The sequence below is a fragment of the Gigantopelta aegis genome, chromosome 8, assembly GCF_016097555.1.
Source record: "Gigantopelta aegis isolate Gae_Host chromosome 8, Gae_host_genome, whole genome shotgun sequence".
NCBI lineage: Eukaryota > Metazoa > Mollusca > Gastropoda > Neomphalida > Peltospiridae > Gigantopelta > Gigantopelta aegis.
In genome coordinates, this window is record NC_054706.1 from 20,602,171 (window position 1) to 20,629,737 (window position 27,567).

At 34.0% G+C, this 27,567-nt stretch overlaps 1 protein-coding gene across 4 annotated transcripts in view; it reads right to left on the reverse strand.

Moving 5' to 3' along the window:
- Positions 1-8,030: 8,030 nt before the first annotated feature.
- Positions 8,031-27,567, reverse strand: part of LOC121379108 (dual adapter for phosphotyrosine and 3-phosphotyrosine and 3-phosphoinositide-like) — a 54,713-nt gene continuing 35,176 nt past the window's right edge. For 3 of the 4 annotated variants that reach the window (XM_041507583.1, XM_041507580.1, XM_041507582.1), the window contains exons 6-9: positions 27,141-27,188; positions 18,293-18,444; positions 15,717-15,804; positions 8,031-12,002 (exon numbers count right to left, since the gene is read on the reverse strand). In XM_041507583.1, coding sequence (XP_041363517.1) covers positions 11,994-12,002; positions 15,717-15,804; positions 18,293-18,444; positions 27,141-27,188 — 297 coding nt within the window. In that variant the 3' untranslated portion in view covers positions 8,031-11,993. Of the gene's footprint in view, positions 12,003-15,716; positions 15,805-18,292; positions 18,445-27,140; positions 27,189-27,233; positions 27,282-27,567 lie in introns of all 4 variants that reach the window. The other variant, XM_041507581.1, reaches the window with a different exon arrangement.

Below are 27,567 nucleotides of genomic sequence, written 5' to 3' on the forward strand. Positions count from 1 at the left end.
GTGTTAGATCCACATGTAATAGTGGAGCTAATTTTAATTAGATTGTCAATATAAAAAAAAAGTCTGGAAAACAAATTTTCACATCTCCTAAGCTCAAGGGCCACAACTCCATCAAAAATGGGTAAATTGCCATGAAAGTCATACCTGGTCTGTAACAGTACATGATGAAGCTATATAATTTCAGCTCAATATCTCAAAACCTTCTGAAAAGAACATCCGGAAAACATGGGACAGACTGACAGACCGACAGACATACAGAAGGGCAGAGATGAAACCTATAGTCTCCTCTGGTTCGACCGGTAGGGGATTAATAATTTCAATGAAACAAATGTATTCTGCATTATTTATTTGTTTAACCGTACAATATAACCGAGTTGGAACAGGAATAAAATACCAATTTTTCTTCAGTTCAGATGCATTATAGGATAAAGATCATAACCAGTTGGTGACATTGAATATCTGCTTGAACCGAATGGAAACTCTATATTCCCCGACTCCACAGATAATACGTGACGGTACATCTTTAACTATTCCAAGTATCTATGTCATATCGTGAAATATACCTCTAAGATGGCCCAACCTGCATTTTCTTGCCTACCTCGGCCCTCACAAAAAACATTTTGTCCCTCGGGTTGGAATTGCCTTATCTATACCTAACAATGGTGATAGATTGTATTTGTCATCCAGGAAATAACCTGTTTTAGCTTGTTTATCTAGTCACAGTATACCACATTCAGTAATGTTAAGATTTTGGTGTTCACGACTTGCTATTGACCTATTTGACTGCTCTATGACAACTATAATTTATTTGGTTAAACTGGCAATAAAATCAGGTTAGTGCAAAAAGGAAATAAAAATCTTATTGAAAGAAGATACTTCGCGTGTCAACTTTTAATTTGTCTGATTTTTCTAAAGTTGAGTTATAGTTAAATTACATAACACTCATTGGTACACCCTAGTTCATCAAGATGAATGTCTCCGACACGATATTTATTATTGTGATGTTTATTGCTGTGCCTTAACGATCGGAGTCCAATAAATGTGAAAATGTAAAACAAAATGGACTGTAGATGTTTCCCTTGGTGAACTACAGTACACCCCACCCGAACACTTCCCGTCACAATGACCAACATCAGATTTTCTTCCTGTGTTTGTTTGGTTTGGTAATTCATCTTTGAAAGAACAAAATGGCAATGACTAGCAGCATTTTTCTAAATAAATAAAAATGTTAAAGTTAAATTTTATTTTGTTTAATAATTACACTACAGCACATTGATTAATGTGGATTGGCTATTGGATTTCAAACATTTGGTACTTTTGACAAAGTATTAAATAAGTAACCCACTACATTTTTCCATTAGTAGCAAGAGATCTTAGTAGACAGGATAGCACATACCACAGCCTCTGATATACCAGTCATGGTGCACTGGCTGGAACGAGAAATAGCCACCGACAAGAATCGATCCCAGACCGACTGCCCATCAGGCGAACTCTTTACTACTACAATTATTTTGAATTTATGTTCAGTAATTCGTAACAAACACAGCTCTCTCCACATAACATTTCCAGCCCCATCACACCCTAGAGCATTATATACTTACGGAAAAAAGTTCCTGTGCATCATTAAAATTTCAGTAAGACTTACATTTTTAAAATTTAAAAATATTGTGTTTTACATAGAAGTACTATTTATCTGTTAAAGGTAGAGTGATCTTCTCCTGTCTTCTGAACCTGACATATGGTATACACAATGCTTGGTGCGCCGTCGATGAAGATGTAACAGAATAGCATATTGAAGCACTGTTATGGTCGTACTTTGTGATCACCTACTCGGATGCATAGTTCTTCCACTGACTGGCCTTAATTCAGGGATGTATTGAGATGTTAAACGTGGAATTTTCAAATGATTCCATATGTGTACCCCCTTGATGTTGACGATTTGTTAACGTGACATCACGTGTCGACTCCCTAAACATGGAAGATCCATAGTATCCCTAAACTGTCGAGAACATATCCGCACACAGTGCATAATTTTCTGACAAACACCAATCAACACCAAAATTACCAGCAACAACGTTTGTGCCATTCTAACCTCGATCATACCAATCGTTCGAAGGAGTTCATTTTCGTGGAGGCGTGGCATCACACTGATGATGATCAAATACCAACAAAAGTATTTTTTTGAGTGATGAGAATCCATACAATAGTTTTAGAGTCCAATGATAAGAAAAATGACGTCAAACAGGAGCATGTGACCAAGAATGCTAGTAATGCAACTTGTGATCACAAAGCATGAATAGCTCGTGCAACTGACAGGACACCGCTTGAATATCGAAGGGGAGTGGTTACACGTTCATTTGCTGAAATTTTTATGACCAGATTCCAGGTATATTATATACTATATGCAATCATTTGGTGCACAGGAACTTTTTTCCCACGAGTATATAATTGTTGACAGCCAAAAGGCCCTGCATAATTTGTACATACAAGGTACATGTGTGTCCCCTACCAGGCCTGGTGCTTATACAACTTTTAGTCTTAAGACTCGAGACAATATATTAAGTCTGAGAAGTGAACGTCATGGCAACGCCATACAAGTTGTATGTGTGTGACGTTGTTAGAGATTGAGTCTCAACTTAAATAACTTTTTATAAACACAGGCCAAGTCCCAAACAATGTCCTAAATTCAAGGGCCATATCTCTGCCAAGAATGGAGATATCGCCTCTGGTTGGACCGGTAGCAGACTGAAAAAAATAACCTTATGAAATAATACAGAAGAGCTTTGTTTATTTGAAAATGCAGGCAGCTGTACATGTATGTTACTGTGGAGAAGAAATACATAAAAGTACAGTTGAACCATGTACGAATAGCACAGGATGAAACCACCATCTATCTAATGAAGGAAGGAAATGTTTTATTCAACGACGCACTCAACACATTTTATTTACGGCTATATGGCATCAGACATATAGTTAAGGACCACACAGATATTGAGGGAGGAAACCCACTGTCGCCACTTCACAGGCTACTCTTTTCGATTAGCAGCAAGGGATATTTTATATGCACCACCCCACAGCCTTTGTTACACCAGTTGTGGAGCACTGGCTGGAAAGAGAAATAGCCCATTGGATCCACCAACGGGTATCGATCCTAGACAGACCGGGCATCCAACAAACGCTTTACCACTGGGCTACGTCCAGTTCCCCCATCTATCTAATGAACATGAGAATTCAGTGTCCACGATCCAATCTTAAATATAAAAACTAAATAATTTATTTGTCACACATTTTATTGACAGTCAGAAAAATATACAAATATATCGTTGTTGTTGATGAAAAAAGGTAACACGTTTGACACTACAGGTACATACACTGAAATATAATCATTATTAAGGACTAGTTATGCCAATTTTATCAATTTTATCAATTTTATCAATATTAAATCTAATAATTAATTAACAATATCCAAATCACGTAAGTGGCAAAATACAAATGTATTTCAGGCCCATATTTTTGGCATATTTGAAAATAGTATGAACTCTTTTTGCTTCTTATTTAGTGTTATTCTTTAATACCCATTTTTTGTTGTGTACTCTAGGTTATGTAATAAATACTGTAAATCGGGAAATGTTAGAAAGCATAAAATATTAGCGAATTTAGCGAGGCCGGACCAAACACTAAAATTACCCGACACTAAATTTAAAAGAGCCATACAGGACACCGTTCCGAAAGGTTTTGTGTGATTGTTTTGTCGATGATCAACGGTGATTGACAGAACACACAACAGTGGAAGGAAGGAAATGGTTTATTTAACAATACACTCAAAACATTTTATTTACGGTTATACGGCATCGGGACATATGGTTATGGGCCACACAGATATTGAGGGAGGAAACCCGCTGTCACAACTTCATGGGCTACTCTTTTTCGATTAGCAGCAAAGGATCTTTTATATGCACCATCCCATAGACAGGATAGCACATAGCACATACCACAGCCTTTGATGTACCAGTCGTGGTGCACTGGCTGGAGCGAGAAATACACAACAATGGTTAAATATTATTGATTAAACTATAAATATAGCTCACCATTACAGTTTAATAGCATGGATATTGCTGAAATTTCCTATCTAAAATGGAATTGTCTGTAAACTGCATAATGTCATATATTTCAACCGATCCAAAACTTGAGCTCCATTTTTTAAAAGCGTCTCATAATGCCGACCTTGCTAAAGTTTTATGTTGCTAATATGTCCCTTATTTGGATTTTGCAAAAATTTAATTCACCAATATTTTATGACTTACAGTACTTTAACATATCATTGTCTGCAGACAGAATTTTTAATAGCCGTGACCTATTTAGTTTAAAACAAGCCAGGATTGTACATAATACATGCATACAAATACATAATTGAGAAAATTTCACAAAATATTACAAACTCGGGAAGTATAAAAAATCATCCAAAAAAATCCATCAAAATATATAAATACCTGTACAAGCTTGCAGAACTTTTAATTTTAATGTCTGATATTTAGAAATGACAACAATCAGTTCAGAAAGGCCTCTTATATTTTTTTTCATTTTATAATTCAACACATGTGGTTTACCAGATATATGTGGAAATCATGATATAAAAACAAAGTGTAAGTTTTTAATTTATACCATATTTACATTAGCCTTTAAATGCATAATGATGTACTAAAAGAATTCATAAATCAATAGATGTTTTACAAAAATTCAGACTTGTCTTTTCTTAATAACCAAGATGACGACATCTATAACAAAAATTGAAGAAGCAAATGCCGATTTCAAAGATGCATTTTTCAAATATGTCCGATCTCTGCTTGAACGTACAATGAACCATGGATTATATCAGAAATCAAAACTGAATTGTTAAAGTGAAATGGAAAGTTGTGTTGATCCTCTCTCAAACCAAAAATAAGTTGAACCATCAATCATAAATTAGGGACATAATAATATATATTTTTTAATTTTTTTAAAGTTCAGAATTCATTTGTAAGTATCATCTGCAAAACTTGATTGCAAAGGCTTGATTGTGAAGATCTATAAGAAACTGACCATTAAAAACCTGACTGAAGACCTTCAAAGACCTGACTGTGAAGACCTTCAAAGGCCTGGCTGTGAACACTTATCATAGGCCTGGCTGTGAACAATATCAAAGGTCTGGCTGTGAACAATATCAAAGACCAGACTGTGAATACTATCATAGGCCCAACTGTGAACACTATCATAGGCCCGGCTGTGAACACTATCAAAAGCCCGATTGTGAACACTATCGAAGGCCTGATTGAATATCTTCAAAGACCTGATTTTGCAGATCTTCCAAAGGCCAAACCGTGGAGACCTCCAAAGGCCTGACTGTAAAGTCCTTTAAAAACCTGACTGAAAGAATTCTTATTATGCCACACAGAGCATTTCTATACTCCAAAAAGCCTAAATGTCATATAGGAAAAATATTTACTTTTCAAAAATATAAAAAATAATAATTAATATTTACACAGGAAGACAAATCTGTCTACGCATGCAGAGCTGTATCACAATATTTATAATACATATTATGCATTCAGTAAAACACTGGTATTTTACTCCAAAACACACGCACATACGTGTGTGCGTGTGTATATATATATATATATATATATATATATATATATATATATATATATATATATATATATATATATACATACATATATACATAGGTTTATTGACATGGAAAGTTGTGTTGATCCTCTCTCAAACCAAAAATAAGTTGAACCATCAATCATAAATTAGGGACATAATAATATATATATATTTTTTTTTTTTTAAATACATATATACGTAAATAGAGAGGTTATTACCAAAGTTTTTTTCGGTATCGTCAATATAATATATTAGGAATAAAAATTGTATTATGTGAGCCTCTGGCGAGCATAATACATTATTTTTATTCCTAATATATGATATTGACGATAACGAAATACATGAGGGTAATAATCTCTTTATCATATAAGCTCAAACTTAATACAATGTGTTTTTGTAAACTGTACACACAACTTTAATTCCAGACCGCCATTACTAGATATTCAAATGACGTAAGAATATGTGGCGTGGTGTATTTTTTAATGGAAATTACGTCAAACTCGAATGACGTCATTTTGGATGTCCTTACATCAAAATAAAGTTATGCCTAATGTTTTTTGTTTTCTGAACGCTGGACAGCTTTCAGTGTCAAATTGCCATTGAAATGTTTTTATTTGATGACTATGAATGCATACGTCAATCATGGAGTGTCGCCCAAGTACGTTTGCTTAAATGTCAATAAACCTAGTGCCGAGACCTCGACTAATTTACATCTAATTTGCAAAGTTATCAAATTCTTAAATTATGTGATCTGAAAAATATCACATACTTTGATTGCACTGAAAATGTAAGATATTATATAATATATATATATATATATATACATATATATATATATATATATATATATATGAATACATTATGGCTGAATGGTATAAAAACCAAAAAGTCGACTTCAAACAAATCAGTCTTGACAACACAATATACAAGACAATTAAATTATTATTGTTAGTATTATTTTACATAATAATTAAAAATAATAACAACAACAAACAGGGCTATTCCAAGATACATGTATGTTGGACCAGGTATTCCATCCCACATCCCCAAATCACTCTTCAGTCATATGCAGCATTGAATACTTTTGTTGATAATTTTTTACCTTTGGGACGTCCTTTTGACACAATTAAGAACATTACAACAGTTACATTTCAAGAATGAACAGTGATAAGAATAATCCCCAACACCAATAAATAATGGTATGTCATGTACATAAAATGCAAGTTAAACTTTGTGATATTTGTTTACAGTCAAGTGTTCATTATTCGTAAACAAAAAGTGTCCAATACTAAAATGTAATGGATAGATTTTTTAATGATTTCACACTGCATTGAATATTTCTAATATATGATACTGACGATACCAAAACACACAAGGGTAATAATCACTTTATCATATAATCTGAAGCCAATATATGTTTTTGTAAACTGTATAGGCAACTTTAATCCTATTCAGCCATTACTAGATAATCAAATGATGCAATAATAAGTAATGTGGCATCTTTTTGAATAAAAAAGACGTCATTTTGGATTGCTTTACATAAAAATAAACTAATGCTTAACATTTTTTGTTTCTGAATGCTGGACAGCTTTCAGTGTAAATGTTTTAGCACTAATTAAAATAATACACTGAAAAATGGATCAAATGTGATAGGATTCAAAATTATAATTTTGAAATACATTATTTGAATACTGCAGAATAAAAACTGTATCCTGCAATACAAACAAATATATATTTTAATGAAATTATATACAGAAATATACAAAGAAAACCACTATATTAATCTTCACAATGAGCACCATCAAAATATATGTACTGCATTTTGTATACAATAAACCATTTTTTTTTTAAATGCATCTACACTGGGTGTTACTTATTGAAGTGAGAATAACAAAGCAGCAAATTAAAATTTTATAAATATATATTATAATTATGTTTTTGACACTTTACCGTTTTACTCATACATTTTCAAAAAACAAATATTGTATATATTTTTTATAAATTAAAAAATATTAAGAAATTAATATACATTATGAATTTTCTTTTCTATAACAATGTTGTCATAAAATGCATATAATACTTAATAAAAAAACCCACCCAAAAAACAACAACACATTCATCATAAAAGATTTAGAAATTTAAGTTTCTCAATGGACAGAAAATAAAACCTATGCATTCCAATAAAAATGTAGTATTAACTGTACAATAAAAACTACTCCAGGGAAACTATTAAAATCTTCCAACTGGTTTAATATTCATAAAATATTCTGTGGTTTAAACCGATTTTAGTTTTTCTTTTACAAAAAAACCCATGTTTCTATATGATCTGGACCTGGGTTTTTTTGTTTTTTTTTGAATATGAACCAAGTGGACCCTTTTTCTATTTTGTTTTTGCACCACCAGAAACTCCATATGTATAAACCTGTATGTTTTAGTTCTGAAAGCGGACCATTTGTTTCAGCGGGTGGGTGGGTGGTTCGTCCGAACCCCCCCAGCCTACGCCCCTGATGTGAATGCTATGTAAATGCACCTTTAACAAAAATATAAAATTGTCGACATCTACTAAGATACACATTTATCATATCACTACTAAGGAATAGCACTGGGCACGCCCATTACATAAATCACATATTTTGAGACATAAGTATGCAAATTACATTATTATGCAAATTATATACTGAAAACGTAGAACTATTTTCACCTGTCAAAATTGTTGACAAACAAACATGGCGTCTTTTGAAGTCGGAGATAGCATTACTATCAATAAAAAAGGAAGTGCTACAATCAAAGCAACTCTACCTTCCGGTAATTATATAGTTATGATTGACGGGTCCAGTTATCAAGCTGAATTGTCACCAGAACGTTTAGTTAGTGCAAACAGGGGATAGGGTAGATCCACGGACATCGAAGCAGACGCCACAATCCGGCAGGCCCAAAAACAAAACTCGTAGATTTGTAGAAGTAGATGACACGATGATTGGTAATGTCATTACAGAAAATGAAAATAAGAATACTGCCAAAAAAACTCTATACGACATGCGCATTTTTGAAAACTATCTACAATCAATGAGTCCAGACCAATACATGAAATGCCCCCCAAAGAACTCGATGTAATTCTGTGCAAGTTTTACATCGGTGTATGAAAAGAAACCGGGGGACATTATGAACCGAACAGTCTTACCTCTTTCTAAAGCAACATCGTAATAAATGTGGCTCAGCCTAAAAGTCCTGTTGTCCCCCTAAAAGGACGAAGACTTATTTTCGACAGACTCAGACTGAACTTGATGAAGCCCTTAAATAGGTCAGTGACGTAGATAGGCCTATGTCTGACAATGACGCAGTACTCGGCAAAATGCCGCGAAAAGTTATTTTGAAATTTTTTGCTATTGTCAATTATTTTATTATAATTTCATTGTTTATATATAAAACTGTTAAATTAGTATTAAATTCTTTAAATAGCTACAATCTTTGTTTCCGCTTTTAACCTAGTTTCAGAAAGCATAGATAACCTTCAAGGTGTATTGACAAACCGATTATCAGCTGAGTGATTGACATGTACATGTATTCATACATCATAACAGATTGTTACGTCTGAGCATTGGGGTTTTGTTTATTAATCATTTAATTGGAAAATAAACAAAATTGACAGTGATATGATAAATAGAATTCGTCACAGTATTTTTTAATATGGGAAATATCAACCTCGGCCTGTTAATCTGTATTTGTCTCGGCAGAGCCTCGACAAATACAGATTAACGAAGCCTCGGTTGATATTTCCCATATTAAAAAATACTCGTGACGAATCCTCTATGTACCATTCAGGGAAGTTCAGTATCGCATTGCGATTCACCACACAAGTTTCAGTTATCGCTACACAATTTTAAAACATTAAACAGTAGTTACTAATCAATTTTCAATTTTGACTAGAAATATCGCTAATCAAGATCTTGAAAACAAAATGTTCCCTGCCATTATCAAATATAAGCACGTTCTTGAATACTGAAACAAAGTGTACCAGTACTTTAACTGTATGTGGTTGTAAATGCAAGGTAATATTTCAAGGGATATTTAGTTAAAATATGAACATTCTGGAATGCTGACACAAACTGTGGTTCGGGAGTGAAAACCTTGTAACTGTGTATAGTCTAAATGATGATGATACATAGTCTTGTACATTACTGTAGACATGATGATTAAAAAGTAGAAATTACCAGAAATACATGTACAGTTTTAGGTATAAACAATAATAACAGTCGATATTACTGTAAATCAGAAAGTAGACTATATTTTATAAAAAATAGTTTTCAAGCTGTAAACAGTTCTAAAAGGTAACACAGTATTGTAGGATATTAGATTGCTACAATCATTATGTACATGTTAATAAATACATGAACATTTTAAAAATGCATTCACCAATCACAAGCCACTTATAAATTATACTGATTTGGCTAAACAGATTTACCAGTAAATGAACTGAAATAATTATATAAAATTTAAAACATTTATGCAAGAAACAAACTTATTTAACCTTACATAATTATATTACCTATGACAAGTATGGAAAAAACAAAACTGAATGTAGCAAAGAACAGCTATACGTTTTCTACTACTAATCTAGCATTCTGCATGGTACAACAGTATTTTTCATATACCTCAAAATACTTTACTTTTTTAAATGTGCAATTACACATTCAGGTTCAGTAGGTCTAATATTAATACCACAGTTAGGCCAAAAACACACAACGCTTTTTCTGGGTCTGGGTCTACCGAGTCCGTTACTGTCAACATACAGCACATTTCATTTAAACTATTTTCGTGCTTATATCAAATTACGGTTCAAGTACAGTGTCCTGGGCACATACCTCAGCTATCTGGGCTGTCTGTCCAGGACAGTGGGTTAGTTGTTAGTTCGTTAGTGGTTAGTGAGAGAGAAGAGGGTGTAGTGGCCCTACACCTACCCATTGAGCCCATAAGAACTCGCTCTGGATTGGAGCCAGTACCGGGCTGCGAACCCTGTACCTACCAGCCTATAGTCCAATGGATTAACCACTGTGCTGCCGAGGCTGGTATACAGCACATGTTCTATGTTGTATGTTACCAGATCTGTAGTTCGACACATTAAGACTCCGCGTGTTTCTCTTTCGACTGATGTCATACTCACCAGACACAGACTAAGCACCGGTGTGTTTTGGGCCTTGCACAAATGTTTTTCTCACAGATGAAAGTGGGTCACAATTTTTTTTAATCTGGACATTTTTTATATTGGTGGTTGAGTATTGTGATAGTGAGATAGGCGTTAAGCTTAGGGTTACACAGTGAGATAGGCATTAAGCTTAGGGTTACACAGCGAGATAGGCCTTAAGCTTAGGGTTACACAGCGAGATAGGCCTTAAGCTTAGGGTTACACTGTTAGATAGGCCTTAAACTTAGGGTTGCACAGTGAGGTAGGCCTTAAGGTTAAGGTTGCACAGTGGTCTTAAAAAGGTGACACCTATTAAGTATTAAGTGGTTATGGGTTTGAAAAGTTATGAAATGATATATTCTGCAATTTTTATACATACATGTACATTTAAAAAAAAAAAACCCATCTGTTTAAGACAATAAATTTGAAGAGCTAAGTTATTAAAGCTTTTAAGGATGCTGATGTCACATGAAAATATTGTTGTGAGCAATGACTAGAAAATAGTTAACTGGTTCTCATAACTTGCAAATTTATTTGCTATTTGCAAACAAAAGAGTGGGCATGGGGAAGGAATTATTCAGAGAACATTTTATTCAGTATCACGTCACTGTGTGCTATGCAGGTTTTAGAGACCGCCACACAATTCTAACATGTTAAAAAGTAACTGCCAATCAATTTTCGATCACTGCCTAAAAAATTTTGAAAACAAAATATTGTCCAAATACCTTCTTCAAAAATCAGCTGAGAAACAGCAGAAAACGATGTTCATATAAGGCACTGTTTATGGTCCGGGATATATCATATAAGGCACTGTTTATGGTCCGGGTTATATCATTTTTAGGCACTGTTTATGGTCCGGGTTATATCATTTTAGGCACATTTTTATGAGCACCATGTCATGTGAAACCTTAACTTCTGGGATTTTGTGCAGTTATAGTGACCAACCCCATTAGCTGAACCATATTCCTTCCATCACAGCAGCCCAAACTCCCTCCAGGTCTGTCACTGATTCAGAATGGCTAAAGGTTAACATGATTGATATTCAAGTTGAGCTAATACGGAGCTGCAGCATTAAATGGTCTTCCTTGTATTGTTCTATCTATGTTCGTTCAAATGAATGTTGATTTAGAACACACCTGCCGACTGTCTGTCACCTGCAGCAATCTCATCTATTCTGAAATGGAAGCAAAGGAATGTTTTAAAATTACACCCCAGCACATGTTTTTATTAGCAGCTATTGGGTTAAGGCTCGTATACACAGGACATGGCATGTCCATGTATGTGAAAAGACTAAATTCTATCAGACTGGACGCAAAACGCATACAGTCGGCCGCAATGAAATAATCGTCAGTGTTTTGTTTGGGTAATGGAATTGAATATTTACAATGTGTGACAGAGGGTATGGGGGACCTCCCCCAGAAATATGGGTTAGGTTTAGGGTTGGGTTAAGAAAATCATACAGTAATAATAAGAGTCATTAATTAGGTTAAAAGGTGAACTTAAAAAAAAAAAAATGTACAAAATATTTTGGGTATGGCACCATACCCGTTTATACCCTCTGACAGAAATCCTGATCATATATGGTGCATGCAAGAGAATGCCGCAGACACATATCAGATGCGACAGCCGCACTCTACGTACTGAACCACATCCAGTGGATACAAGCCTTAATCGTATTACTAGATTGAGAAAATATGAAAAGAAACCTGTCACATCACAGCAACTAATACTTCTGATTTACAAATGTTGGGGTTTTTTTTACGTTCTGACTACTGCAGGTGAGATATCTCGCACAATGTCATGCAAGCCAATACAGTGCATTCAGTCATTCATATTTCCCGCCATTTCAAACATGAATGACCAGGTATAATTATAATAGTACCAGTGGAAATAGCTTGATCAAAATTAATGGCTTGTTTTGTTTTTCTGTTACAAATTCACAGGAATTTTGAGCTGCCAAATTAACAATAGCAGAAGGTATTAGTAATTTTGAGGAACAGGACCCCGTTCCACGAAAGAATTGTAGCTAAGGTTAATTGTAGTGACTTACGGTGAATTTTACAACTGGCACCGTAAACTTTACAGCCGTTTCACAAAGCTATATTCTTTACGAAGACGTACAAATTAGTTAAATAATAAATTGGTTACCGACTTTTCGGAACATTTATGATGTATTCAATGGTATCGGACATCCATGAAGTAACTTTATCAGTTTATTTGCTAAGCAATAATTGCCGAATGCATAAGACATGAGAGTTATCTTCCGTATTTTCATGTAAAGGTCGTATGGCCTAGAATGTTTTTAATTGACCGCCGAGTTTCATAAAAGGTATTTGGTATATATTAGATAAATTTTTACACAAAAAGTTAGTATCCTTCTTAGAAAATGACCAAATCATCATCTAACTGCCATCTGACATCTACGTTAGTGGCTTACAACTGCCTTGTACCTGTTGTAAATTTTTACAGTAATTTACGACGATAGTAAGCTACGCCACGTCGTGGAACGGGCTGGCGATCGTAGACAAAAATTAAGGTCGCGATGGTAGGTATTTACGGCGATAGTAGTGCTAAGATCGCTTCATGGAACGGGGCCCTGATAGCCGATTGTGCCAGCTAATTTGATTTTTAAAATTTGGCCATTTGGCCAAAAACAAAACAAAATCAAGAAATACTGAGATATGCACTGTAAATAAATTGTGGTCAGTAAAACACAATAATTGGGAATAATCATAGGCGTACGGACTCCCATTTTTATAGGGGGGGCAGGCTACTTTTGCCTGAATTAAATGAAAAATGCCTGAATTAATTAAAAATGCCTGAATCGGAAAAAATAACTTATTCATATTAGCATTATTACCAAACAGCTACATATAATTTTGGCCCTCATTTGAAGTTTTGCTCCAGCACTGGGTGGGCACGTGTGTGTGTGTGTCTGTGTGTGTGTGTGTGTCTGTGTGTGTGTGTGTGTGTGTGTGTGTGTGTGTGTGTGTGTGTGTGTGTGTGTGTGTGTGTGTGTGTGTGTGTGTGTGTGTGTGTGTGTGTGTGTGTGTGTGTGTGTGTGTGTGTGTGTGTGTGTGTGTCTGTGTGTGTGTCTGTGTGTGTGTGTGTGTGTGTGTGTGTGTGTGTGTGTGTGTGTGTGTGTGTGTGTGTGTGTGTGTGTGTGTCTAGTACACTCATGAGAATAACAGCCGTAACTACTCTATTGGAGTCTGGAGTTCAGACTAAAAGTTTTAATAGCGCGGGGCCTGATCTTGAACACTGTTTGTAAAGGAAAATAAGTTGGTGGGTCCACTTAAGTTTTAGATGTCAAGACTCCTAATCTCTATTTCACGAATTTAATGATAGAAGAAGGAACGTTAATTGAACAATACACTAACACATTTTAATTATTGTTATATGGTTACGGAAAACAGAGATAATGAGAGAGGAAATCCACTGCTGTCACACTGCTGATTAGAAGCAAGGGATCGTTTATATGCAGCATCCGACAGACAGGAGAGTACATGCCATGGCCTTTGTTACACCAGTCGTGGAGCGCTGGTTGGAATGAGAAATAGCCTATTGGACCACCTATGGGGATCAATCCTAGACCGAACAAACATCAAGTGAGTGCCACAACATTAAAGGGACAGACCCTAGTTTCAGCCCTTGAAAATGTACACTAAGTTTAGTTGATCTACAAACCTGTAACACATTTGGATAAAGCTACATTTGAGTGAAACACGAGTCTCTGACTTTGAAATGGTAAAATATCCTCTAAAAATGGACTAAAACTCGACTCCATAGCTGTTACTTATTAGACGCACGTGCATTTTGAAAAATATGAGAAATGCATTTTGTGATATTAAAAACACCAGGATGACCAAAAAACACTTTGAATGTACGGAAATGGATAATCTAAACAATAAAATCTAAGTAAAGAATGATTTTAGTTATTATAAACGGCTCTAATAGTAAAAAATATGCCTTAGTGTTTAAAAACTAGGCTATGTCCCTTTAATGATTGCTTCGACTTAACTACTGTAGATCCTGAAATTAATGTGAGCGACGGTGAGCAGACTAAAATGCGAAATTGAATTAATGCAAGTGGGCTCTCTTTGAAATATTAACTTTCCTAATAACACACGTCCATGTACTTTTCGGTTAAATCTGAGTTACAGGCGTCTTCAATGGGATTAACTCACTAACATGTCCGAGTACACATCAATTAACCTGTTTAGTCCATAGTGTTTTTAACGAGATCAACTTACAGCATGTTTGTTTGCCAATCATTTACATAATGGACATAGTTACCTACATCTGGCAAAACATTAGAATACATATACCATTACAATTGTATGCCAACAAAGTTGTAGGGAACTTGATCAGTAAAGACAAGGAAACGGTCAACTGCAATATTAGTGTGCTAAAACCCATTCATGTGCTATGGATCGTGTCGGCTTTTGACAGGGTGGCCAAAGTAACTGCAATTATCAAACGTGGCTGGTATCTTGCTGGACTACTGGACAATTAGTCTGTCTCGTCTACGATGAATTATGCTTCAGTTGTTTTATAAATGTATTAGAATTTTAATCTTTGTTTGTTTTAATAGCGTGTGACATATAACTTGCTGGACTATTTGACAGTTACATGTAGTCTGTCTCGCATACAATAAATTGTTTTCCAGTTCTGTTTAATAAATATATTAGAATTTTTGTTTTAATAATGTGGGACACGTATACAAAACATAGAAATAAATGTGTAATATTATTAATGAGAATAATACAAACTCGCATTTTTCACATTAATATTATGATCGCATTAATTTCAGGATCTACAGTAATTACTAAGATTTCTACCCTTTAAGAGCATCAATAAAAAAGTTTTATTTATATTTTAGAATTACCAATCTCCATGTGATGACGTTAATCCATTCTTTCATGTCCTGTTCAGAGGATGCAGACATGTAGAAGGTACGCCAGTCAAACACCAGTCTACAATAACAAACATCAATCTACAATAACAAACACCTGTCTACAATAACAAACAGCAGTCTGCAATAACAAACAGCAGTCTGCAATAACAAACAGCAGTCTGCAATAACAAACAGCTGTCTACAATAACAAACATCAGTTTACAATAACAAACATCAGTTTACAATAACAAACACCAGGCTACAATAACAAAAACCAGTCTACAAAACAAACATCGATCTACAATAATAAACATCGGTATAAAATATCACAATTCATGCAAAAATATACTTTGTAGAGCTATTGCAGATAGGTTAATACAATAAGTAACTGTGTTTTTTGCTTTTGATATTTTGTTAACATGTGAATACATTTCACTAAAAAATATACATGGTAATCCCAATGTAGAATTTATATATTAAATAAGCATTTGGCTGGATAGGTTGCATACATGTATGTACTATTTCCATTGTTTAAAAGGTACTTTATATTCCTAAAAATAACATCTATGTCCAGGGTTTGTGTTGACACGTAAATCACTCGTCCTGACTCGTAAGTTGCATCCAATGACTTGTACTTTGTTAAACTGAGGATCACAACTAACTTGCAATATTTTTAACTTTCTAGTAGCGAAAAAGCAAAGAATATCAAACAGATGATTGTGAGAAAAAAAGTAACAATGTATGATATATAATTGTATGAAATGTTAGCTGAAATACTACATGTGCATCTCGATTATTATGTGTTTTAAGCAAAATAAATTCTACTGTGACTCCGATTGTTTATTTATGGGAGTCACATTAACTCGCACAAAGATATGACAATCTCAAACCCTGCATATCTCATAGTCTGACTCTGTTGATACAAAAGTTAAAGTGTTTTGTTTAACGACACCATTAGAGTGAAACGAAACCCTGAGTTCATTTGAAATCATGTGACTCGGTGTTTACAAAAAGGATAAATTTCCACGCCAGGTCCGGCCACCCCTTTCGGTTGTGGACTTCCAAAAGGTTCTACAACTTAATGCATTTTATAATAATGGTTTGTCCAGTAATCTAACAACCTGCCACAAGGTTAACCAAAACACAACAATTTTAAAACATTTATTCAACACAAAGACAAAGAGCTCTTAGCAAAATACTGTGGACATTTGACAAGTTATACAATAATATTACCCTGAGATTTTCGACAAATATACTTATTTGAAAGTTCCATACCAAATAAAACACCGGTCTACATGAAAAACTTATAATATCGGTAATTTAGGCTACAACTCCTATTACAAATAAATTAGTCCCTATCGGAAACTATCAATTTGATTTGAAAGATGATTTACACCAAAATCCCAAAACTACAATTCTTCCATGTTACAATTAATTTCTGCAACAGCCCCTATTACAAATGTGAATATCCCACATAGAAATTCAACAATTGGTTTGAAAGCCGAATTATCACGGAGTTCACTACACCTCCCAAACCTCAAACAAACATATCGGAAAACAAATAATTAAAATTTATCTGCATGTTTAGAAATAATATTTCCTAAAAAATAAATGTGTGCACCCCCCCTGCACAACCAACAAAATGACAACAATTCTTTTACTAACAATGTACAACGATTAACCCCATAGCCAGTAATAAAGCATATGGAAACGGAGAGAGAGAGATAAAGAAACTCTAAAATCTAGGCTTTAACACCCCCTAAAACATTAATTTACCCAAACCATAATAACTTACGTGTTGACCCTATGAAAACACATCAGAAAGTAAAGTTCCAAGTTTGACCACACGGGCAACACGAGGACGAAATCGTATCTCATTGGTTCATCCAAAATAAACAATCATATAAAAATTATTACCCATAACAATTACGCCTAAAATTCACCAAAATATTCTATTATTACTACAATAGTGTATCCACTTAACAAAATAAAAAAATTAATTAAAAGAAAATACAAATAAAAATATATATTTTACTTCCTGTTAAATTACCGTAAAACCTTTAAATATTACCCTACTTAAAATTTTATCTTAATAACAATGAATTCCATGTTTTTATCCCAGCAGTATTATTCAGTTAGTAAATAGTGATTAGTATAGTTAATACAGAAGAAATAGAGAATATAACAAAATAAAATTACAACTAAAAAAAGAAACTAGGACAGAAAAGTTAAATGGATAAAAACATGGTTCATTACAAGAGCACATTGATTTATTAATCATCATCTACTGGATGTCAAACATTTGGTAATTTTGACATAGTCTTTGAGAGGAAACCTGCTACATTTGTCTATAAGTAGCAAAGGATCTTTTATATGCACCATCCCACAGACAGGATAGCACATACCACAGACTTTGATATACCAGTTGTGGTGCACTGATCAGAATGTGCCCAATGGGTCCACTGACGGGTATCAATCCCAAACAGACAGCCCAGTAGTAAAGCACGCACACTTGATGCACTAAGTCCCACCCGTGATATTAGACAAAAACTAGTGGATAAACTGACCGGAAAACAAATGGCTTCGGTTTCTTAGAATTGTCTTGTGAACACTCCCGGCACGTGTTCAGATCTAACACACGAATTGGAGACTTGTCCGTTTTCTCCTTGTAATACTTCAACTCGTTTTTCTGCAGCAAGAACCACCGAGTTCGCCAAGTCTGAAATAAATACAACAGCTATGTGGAAAGATTTATTATTTATTAATATATATTTTTTACACACATACATGTCTGCCTTTTTATCATCCATTAAAGGCTTTTGTAGGAGATATTGCTGGCACTATAAATTGCGATATCTCCTGCGATATTCTCCTAGGAGATATCGCTTCTTATAATCTTGATTGGTCAAATTTTAATCACAATACATTATTTTGTTACGTCACTGTGTATGTTTCAGCGCTAAACCTATCACTAGTGATGTCACGCCATTGCTAGTTAACGAGTGTTGCAAATGAAAAGAATGATAATGGATAATAAAAAATAATACCCCCCTCGTGTTTGATATCATAATTTATCAGCACTCATTGATAAAAGTATAAAAATCCTCGTCAAAACTCGGATTTTATCAACTCGTGCTGATAAATTATGATATCACAAGACACTCGGGGAGTATCCTCTATGTATCATAAATTGACAATATCTGCCGTAAGTAAAGGTTCACAATTATAGCAATATAAGACATGGTGAATTCCAACCGAATGTGGACTTCCTATGTTCAATACACGTATAATCAAAATAATAACACATAACAACAGCAAACAAAGGACTATTTCTTTAATGACACAAGAAAAGGCTTTCTGCCAGAGGGTAAAACGGGTAGGGTGCCGTACCCAAATGTTTTGCAGATTTTATTTGGTTAAGTTAACCTTTTGATAAAATTAACGACTCTTTATCATTACTGTACGATTTTCTTAATCCTAATCCTAAACGTAACCCATTTTCTTTCTGGAAGAGGCTCCCCATACCCCCTTTTCACTGTGGTTGCATTCAATTCCATAGTCCAGTCAGTTCACCACGACTAGTACATCAAAGGCCGTGGTATGTGCCATTCTGTTTATGGGATGGTGCATAAAAAGATCCCTTGCTACTAACCGAAAAGAGTAGTCATGAAGTGGCGGTTTCCTCGCTCAATATTTGGTGTGGTCCTTAACCATATAGTTGTTGAGTGTGTTGTTAAATAAAACATTTCCTTCAATTGCATTACCCAAAACATTATTCCATGGCATTTGCACGTACCAAGGCCTAACATATGGCCCAATATTTTCAAAATTAACTTAGTGCCACAATATCGCAAAACCACTGTAGGCCATGGTGTGAGTCATAGAGTCATCATAGCCTATGATGGTTTTACTATATCCAGACACTGAAATAAACAAGGTGTCAGATAACCCATGGTTACCACAAAATACAGCATTTACATTTCCATTAATATCACTATAAAATCCCTTCAGACACAAACTGATATTCATTCATATCACTGTTCTCACTGTACCGATACTGTATGTTTCATTCATATCACTGTTCTCACTGTACCGATACTGTATGTTTCATTCATATCACTGTTCTCACTGTACCGATACTGTATGTGTATCTATGTAACGTTCAACTCATCAAATTTATAGGTTGCGTAGTTTTAGTTAATTGGGCTTGAACTTACCGAGTTTGTTTTGTTTAACGACACCACTTGAGCACATTGATTTATGAATCATCGGCTATTGAATGTCAAACATATGGTAATTTTTAACACAGTCATAGAGATGAAACCCGGTATATTTTTCCATTAGTAGCAAAGGATCTTTTATATGCACCATCCCACAGACAAGATAGCACATACCACAGCCTTTAATATACTAGTCATGGTGCACTGGCTGTAACGAGAAATAGCCCAATGTGCTGAACTTCACAATAACAATTGCTGTAGTTGCACTATGAATTGCAATCGGTCAGGGGCTTCACTGATGGCAGTTTTTGCCATTGGACAAAAAATATTGTCATCGGTTGAAGGGACCATTGTTGGTTTTTATAGTTGTTGCAAAAGTTAACAATTTACATTTGCCGTAGCCAGGCTCAAAATTGACGTTGATAAAGCATTTTGCCTGTGGCAAAAACATTTCAAAACTATCAGAGGTAACAAATTGTTACGTTCAAGTCCTGAGTTAAGATTTTGTGGAGAACGAAGAACCATTCTCGACTTTCTTGACACGTGATAACATCTTGGTAATCTAGACGACCGGTCTCAACTTATTTCCATGCCCTGATATTGAAGCACTAAAATAGCATTAAAAATCTGAAGCATGGTAATTCTGACACCAACCCTGCAATTACAATTGATAGAGGTTTTAGTTCTTCACAGCACTTTTTTGCTTGGGACTATTCAAGGTTTTTTGTGTTTTTTCAAAGGCATGTTTTTTGCCTTGGACATGTTATTAACTGCAGGGGTTGTGACACTTGTTGAGACGGATAAGTAACCTGCTGCCACCACACAGACTATTCCTACCAAACAGCAGCAAGGGATCTTTTAAAGACACTCTCCAATAAGCTACACAGTATATAACACAAGCTCTTATGTACCAGTTCTGGGAAGATGGAAGATTCCACTGAGGGTAATCAATCCTATGTCCCCCTTCACACCTCAGGTCTGTGCTCTACAGAAATCAAAACAACAAAAACCACTCAAGTGACAGGACTACTTGGATAAAAGTAGGAGCAAAAGTCAGTATTAGCTGTCATAAATTAATGATTGGTGACACAGTTTTCTGTGTTAACAATTTCAAGACATACGATTGGCTGCTCCTAGGTGATGACCAGGTCACCAATGCCATACATCCAATAAAAAAAACCAGCACAGAGTTACAAGTGCAAAGTGTTGTAAATATTTTTTAGTCATCAAAATGTTAAAATTGGCTTAAAACCTAGTTTTTGAGGATATGTAAAAAATAGAATAATACATTTGTGTCCATTTACCTCACAACTCATTGTTTAAAAAAATATCAAACTCACTTTTGCTTGTAAGGTACATTTTAAAACAACTTCTTGTGAGATAAATAGTATCAAATGGCCAGTCATGTATTATTTATTCTCTATTTAAAGCCACACACCCTAGTTCCATCAAGCGAAAATAAATTATAATTTGGTTAATCTACAAACCTGTAACACACTTAGATCACGTTTTTATCAAATGGAGTGAAAAAGCAGGTTTTATATCGATAAATACCATGGGAATCCCCATGTCCCAATTGCTTGAAATAATTTTAAAAGTTAGTATTCTGATGTCACTGGTAGATGTCGTTCGAAGCACAACAATGCCTACGTCACGACAAATTTCACAGAGTGTGCAGACTTGGGGTGCGTTCTTTTCACCTCTCCTGGACATGTTCCAACTGTTCTGTCCGGGTTGTATTCCCTCTCCAGATATCGTAAGACTTAGCAAAGTTATTGGTTTTACGGGTTTGTAACGTTTTGTATTGAGACACTTACTTGTCTGAACTTTATTGTTACTGAAAATGTTCACGAACTGTGAAGAAAAATCTCACAAATGAACAACAACAAATCGGATGTTGATTGCACGAACCGTGCACGAGAAAACAAACCGAACCAAAATGGTAACGGTCACGTGGTATACCAACGTCTGTGACACTGAAATGGAAATATCCCGTCTAAAAATAGATTAGACCTTGTCTGCTCAACAGTTTTTTCTCAAACATGCATGCGTTTTTAAGAAATAAGAAAAATGCATTTTGTGGTATTACAAAAACCAGGATTACCAGGATTACCAAAAAACACTTCAGGTGAATGGAAATGTATATTCAAAATAATAAACGGTAAGTAAAGTGCAATTTTATTTGTGAAAAAATGGGTTTAATAGCGAAAAACAACGCTGTAATGGTTAACAACTAGCGTAACGAGGGTGTGTCCCTTTAATACATTTACCCAAGAGTAAACAACTACAACCATCAAAACAATCAATAACATCACAATCCTCTGAATAATGATTAGTGAATCATGATATCAGATACACGTAGTTTCCTTCTTTCTTTTTTTTAAATATTTATTTCCCCCAGTCCATTCTGATCATGTCAAGGTAGGGGAGAGCCTTGAATTCATGGCCTTACATCAAAGTAATATAATTTATATACAAGTACATATATCTAATTTGTTGTATAATAATGTTATATAGTCATATATAACAATTTGATACATAAATGCATTTGTAAAAGTTTCTGTATAAATTAAAGATTGGCAAAAAACAAAACAAATTGCTATGACGCATATAATGGAAAGGACTGGGAAATATAGGAGAAGAAGAAAGAAGATATAATGGTTAAAACACATAATAATAAACTGATAAATAAATAAATAAGCAAACAAACAAACAAACAAACAAAACAAAACAAAACAAAACAAAACAAAACAAAACAAAACAAAACAAAACAAATAAATAAATAAATAAATACATGGGGTGGGGTGTAAATCTATACTAGCACGAAACGAAAAAGACCTGGAATTTGAAACAAGCTATTGTTAGGAAATATGTTTCAGTCAAAGAGATTAAGCCATGGTGTCCATTGTTGATTAAACATTTCGTAATTGCAATTCTTATATAAAATAAATCTTTCTATTTCAAACTTGTTTCGCAAAATGTTTTTAACTCCATTGATATTTAATATTTTTTTCTGTACTTTCATACAGTAGATATAATATTTAATGTTGATAATCAACCAATTTACAAAGTTACTATTTTCGTTATTGATCATACCAAACATAACAATATCTTGACTAAAAATAATGTCAATTCCTGTTTCAGTCAATATCCATTCTTGTATTGATTCCCAAATGTAGTTAACCTTGTTACAGTCAAAGAAAAGATGTTGTAACGTTTCACATGAAGCTTTGCTGTTATTCCAGATATTAATACTTAATATAGCATCCACACTTTGTGGGTTTTGAACTTTTTGTATATCTATCCAGCTGGACAGTGTTTCTCTCCAAAACCTATTGCGAATATGTTCTGTTTTGCGCGTTAGGAAATAATCACCTTGTTTAATCATGTCTGTTAACGATATGTTTGTAGTTGACTTAAACAGAGTGATCCACTTTGAGTTATTTAAAAACATTCTTCGAATCCATGTACATTTTAATGCTGTTATAAAATTATTTATGTTTATCATTTTAATACCACCCCTTTCATAATCTTGCGTTATTAAATTTCGTTTAAATTTTTCAGTTTTACTCTGCCAGATAAATTAAAAAAATAATGTATTTATATGTTTTATCAGAATTTCATTTGGATTCGGTAAAGCTATTAATAGGTGAGCTAACTTTGGCATTATTAACATTTTCAATACTGTTATTCTTCCTAAAACCGTCAATCTGCTGCAAGACCATACTCTCATCAATTTTTGTACTTCTGATATTTTTCAATCATAATTTAGTTCTATTATATGTTCCATGTTCACTGAAAAGTTGATACCAAGCAGGTTAAAATGAGTTTGACCCCATTCTAACTTCCATCTCGTATGAAGGAATACATCCTTAGAAAACTAAAACACATAGTTTCCTTAATAATAGCTTCAAAAGTTTCTAAAATCATGCATCTCTATTGAGCAAATTCTTTTCAAGGCACTCTTATCTTGTATCTACATGTAGGTTTCTTAACGGAGCAGATTTTCGAAAAGGAACCGTTCTCTTACTTCAATTCAAGTAGTATTAATAATGCAAAGTCAACCATTGCATGTGGAAAAAAACACCTCACTGTTACACTTTGTGCATTTTAAAGCACAGGGGGTAGGACTTGCCCACTGGTAAAGTGCTTGTCTGATACGCATTCGCAGGGGACAATATTTCACAAGAACCGTTGTTCTGTTCATGTGTTGGTTACACATTTTTATAATCAAGATAACCACCAATAGGTTATGTGGTGAACAATTACATTCTAACATTAAAAGTAACATCGATCAGTAATGAAAGTGAAAATCAGTTTATGTTTTTTTAATACATTTAAACCATCAATGTAGCACAGAACCGTAGTTCAAGTGTTGTAGGATTATGTAGGCCTAACTCATCGGATATGAGAACTATATTCACGTAACCGATTGTTATAAGTAAAACTCACGTGAACCGACTTCCGGTTACCAATTTTTTAAAAATATTGTCCCCTGCAGTCGGTAATATTTCTACATAATAGAAAAATTGATTAGCAATTACTGTTTAATGTTTTAAAATTGTTTAGCAATTACTGTTTAATGTTTTAAAATTGATTAGCAATTACTGTTTAATGTTTTAAAATTGATTAGCAATTACTGTTTAATGTTTTAAAATTGATTAGCAATTACTGTTTAATGTTTTAAAATTGTTTAGCAATTACTGTTTAATGTTTTAAAATTGATTAGCAATTACTGTTTAATGTTTTAAAATTGATTAGCAATTACTGTTTAATGTTTTAAAATTGATTAGCAATTACTGTTTAATGTTTTAAAATTGATTAGCAATTACTGTTTAATGTTTTAAAAGTGTTTAGCAATTACTGTTTAATGTTTTAAAATTGATTAGCAATTACTGTTTAATGTTTTAAAATTGTTTAGCAATTACTGTTTAATGTTTTAAAATTGATTAGCAATTACTGTTTAATGTTTTAAAATTGATTAGCAATTACTGTTTAATGTTTTAAAATTGATTAGCAATTACTGTTTAATGTTTTAAAATTGTTTAGCAATTACTGTTTAATGTTTTAAAATTGATTAGCAATTACTGTTTAATGTTTTAAAATTGATTAGCAATTACTGTTTAATGTTTTAAAATTGTTTAGCAATTACTGTTTAATGTTTTAAAATTGATTAGCAATTACTGTTTAATGTTTTAAAATTGTTTAGCGAACTCCGAAACCTGTGTAGTGAAATTTGAAAAGCAACGCGATACTGAACAAAAAGTTCCCCGCTCAAAATTTGCAATGGAGAAAGTTAAAGTTTGTTTTGCTTAACGACACCATTAGAGCATACTGATTTATTAATTATGGGCTAATGGATGTCAAACATTTGGTAATTTTCACATATACATGTAGTCTTAGAGAGGAAACCTGCTACATTTTACCATTAGTACTAAAGTCAAATCCATGGGTGGCAAGTCAAATTTAAAAAATAAAACCATCATCTATTTGATGTCAAACGTTTGGTGATTGTGAAATATATGTTTAGAAGGAAACCCACTATATTATTCCATCAGCAGCAAGGAATCTTTTATAGTCGTCATACCACAGACAGGACAGCTCTGTTGTGGGGCACAGGTTTGGACAGGGGTGAAGACAATCGGAGAATTCATCCACTGAGAGGATTTGATCCTATGATCCAAGCACCTCAAACATGTACTCTTCTGAGTCAAGATCCCTCCCTATCATTCAAACAGTAATGAGTGTAAGAGTAAACACTGGGGACGTTTATGATAAAATAATAAGCAACAGCCGAATGTTATGCAACAATAGAAAAGGTGAAAAAGTTAAAAGAAATTAAGCAACAGAAATATTAACCTGCACACATTGTAAAAAATCAAATCAAAATCAAGCGTTTAATCACAGCAAGCTCCTGGACAAGCACATGCATGTTTCCGAGGATTTATAATGAAAAATGGCATGCAAATGATCAGTTCAGAGCCTTGAAGTGTCAAGAGAAGTTCAGGAATGTTTGTTTAACGACACCTCAGCACATTTTAAACTACAGCTATTCAGTGTCTAACTTAACGTTCCTTCGACTCTTGGTCGAGAGAGAAAGAGAAAAAAACTTGAATAAGCAGCAAGGGATCTGTTATATGCATTTTTCCCGATAGGACAGTGCAGATCATGACCTCTGATTGTGTCTAACGTAAGATGCTAATATTTTATGGCGATAAATTTAAAGAGACATGGGGTGGGACATAGCCCAGTGGTAAAGTGCTCGCCTGATGAGTGGTCGATCTCCGTCGGTGGACCCATTAGGCTATTTCTCTTTCTAGCCAGTGCACTATGACTGGTATATCAAAGGCCACGGTATGTGTTATCCTGTCTATGGGATGGTGCAAATATAAGATCCCTTGCTACTAATGGAAAAATGTAGTGGGTTTTCTTTCTTTAGAAGACTATATGTAAAAATTACCAAATGTTTGACATCAAATAGCCGTTAATTAATAAATCAATGTGCTCTTGTGGTGTCGTTAAACAAACCAAACTTTAACACTGTATCTGCAGAAGTGAATGCTCAAAGTACTTACATGGAAATAAATGACATGGGATACAAATACAGAAATTCCTGAAAGTGTTTCATCCGAGAACAAAGGAGAACAGTTTTCCATAGAGCTAACACTGGCATTCTCTGAGCTATGTTCAGCATGAAGGGTACATCACAGTGATAGAAATGAGCAGAATTTTTCATCTGTCCACTGGCCAAGTATATTGCAAAATCTACTTGTCCAGTAACATTTTCACTTGTTAAATGTTTTATTTTATTCAAGTACAAGGTCTGCATTTTTGCTCAAATTGAAACTGCATTGAATATTTTACTTGTCCACTGGACAACCATTGAGGTTCATTTTTGCTTGTCAGAGCAGATTTTCACTTGACAAATGGACAAGTGCTTATTTCAAACACTGCACCACAGTCCAAACACTGGATACAATTTTATGAATGAGTGTTTTTTTCTTCACTGAAAACAAAAAATACTTCTAGTAAAATAAAGGGTGAAAAAAAACCCTCAGAAAAAACAAACCCAAAAACAAAAACAACAGTAATCCATTACCAATCAGAGCTACTTTTTAAATGACATGAATGGGTCCTTTGCATGCATATTTAAGCCATTCCAGAAGAGTGTCGAAAAGGATTTTTTATCAGTTACCTTGAAATATCGACCCTCTTTGGTTAAGAAACCTTCTTTAGAATTAATCTGAAATCAAAATATATGGATGTAATTATGTAATATATTTCATACCTTGCAATAATTACCAAGTTTTGTCAAGAAGCCTTCCTTGGAATTAATCTGAAAATATAAACAAATTCAAAATATTCTTTTGCAAGTAAAATACTGGGGCTAAAACTGTAAAATTTAATAAACTTCATTGTTGACTCCAAAGGGAGATAATAAATTAAACATTTGTAAAATGTCTCAGCCATGTCTGACATAGGCATAGTTAGTTCTGATGTGGTTTTATTCTCAGAACTGATGCATGCCTATTATAACTTGTTGAACTCTAGCAAACCACCATATATGAAATAACTACGGTCCACAGAATTGAGCTACAATTGTGGTGGTGGTGAAAGGCTCC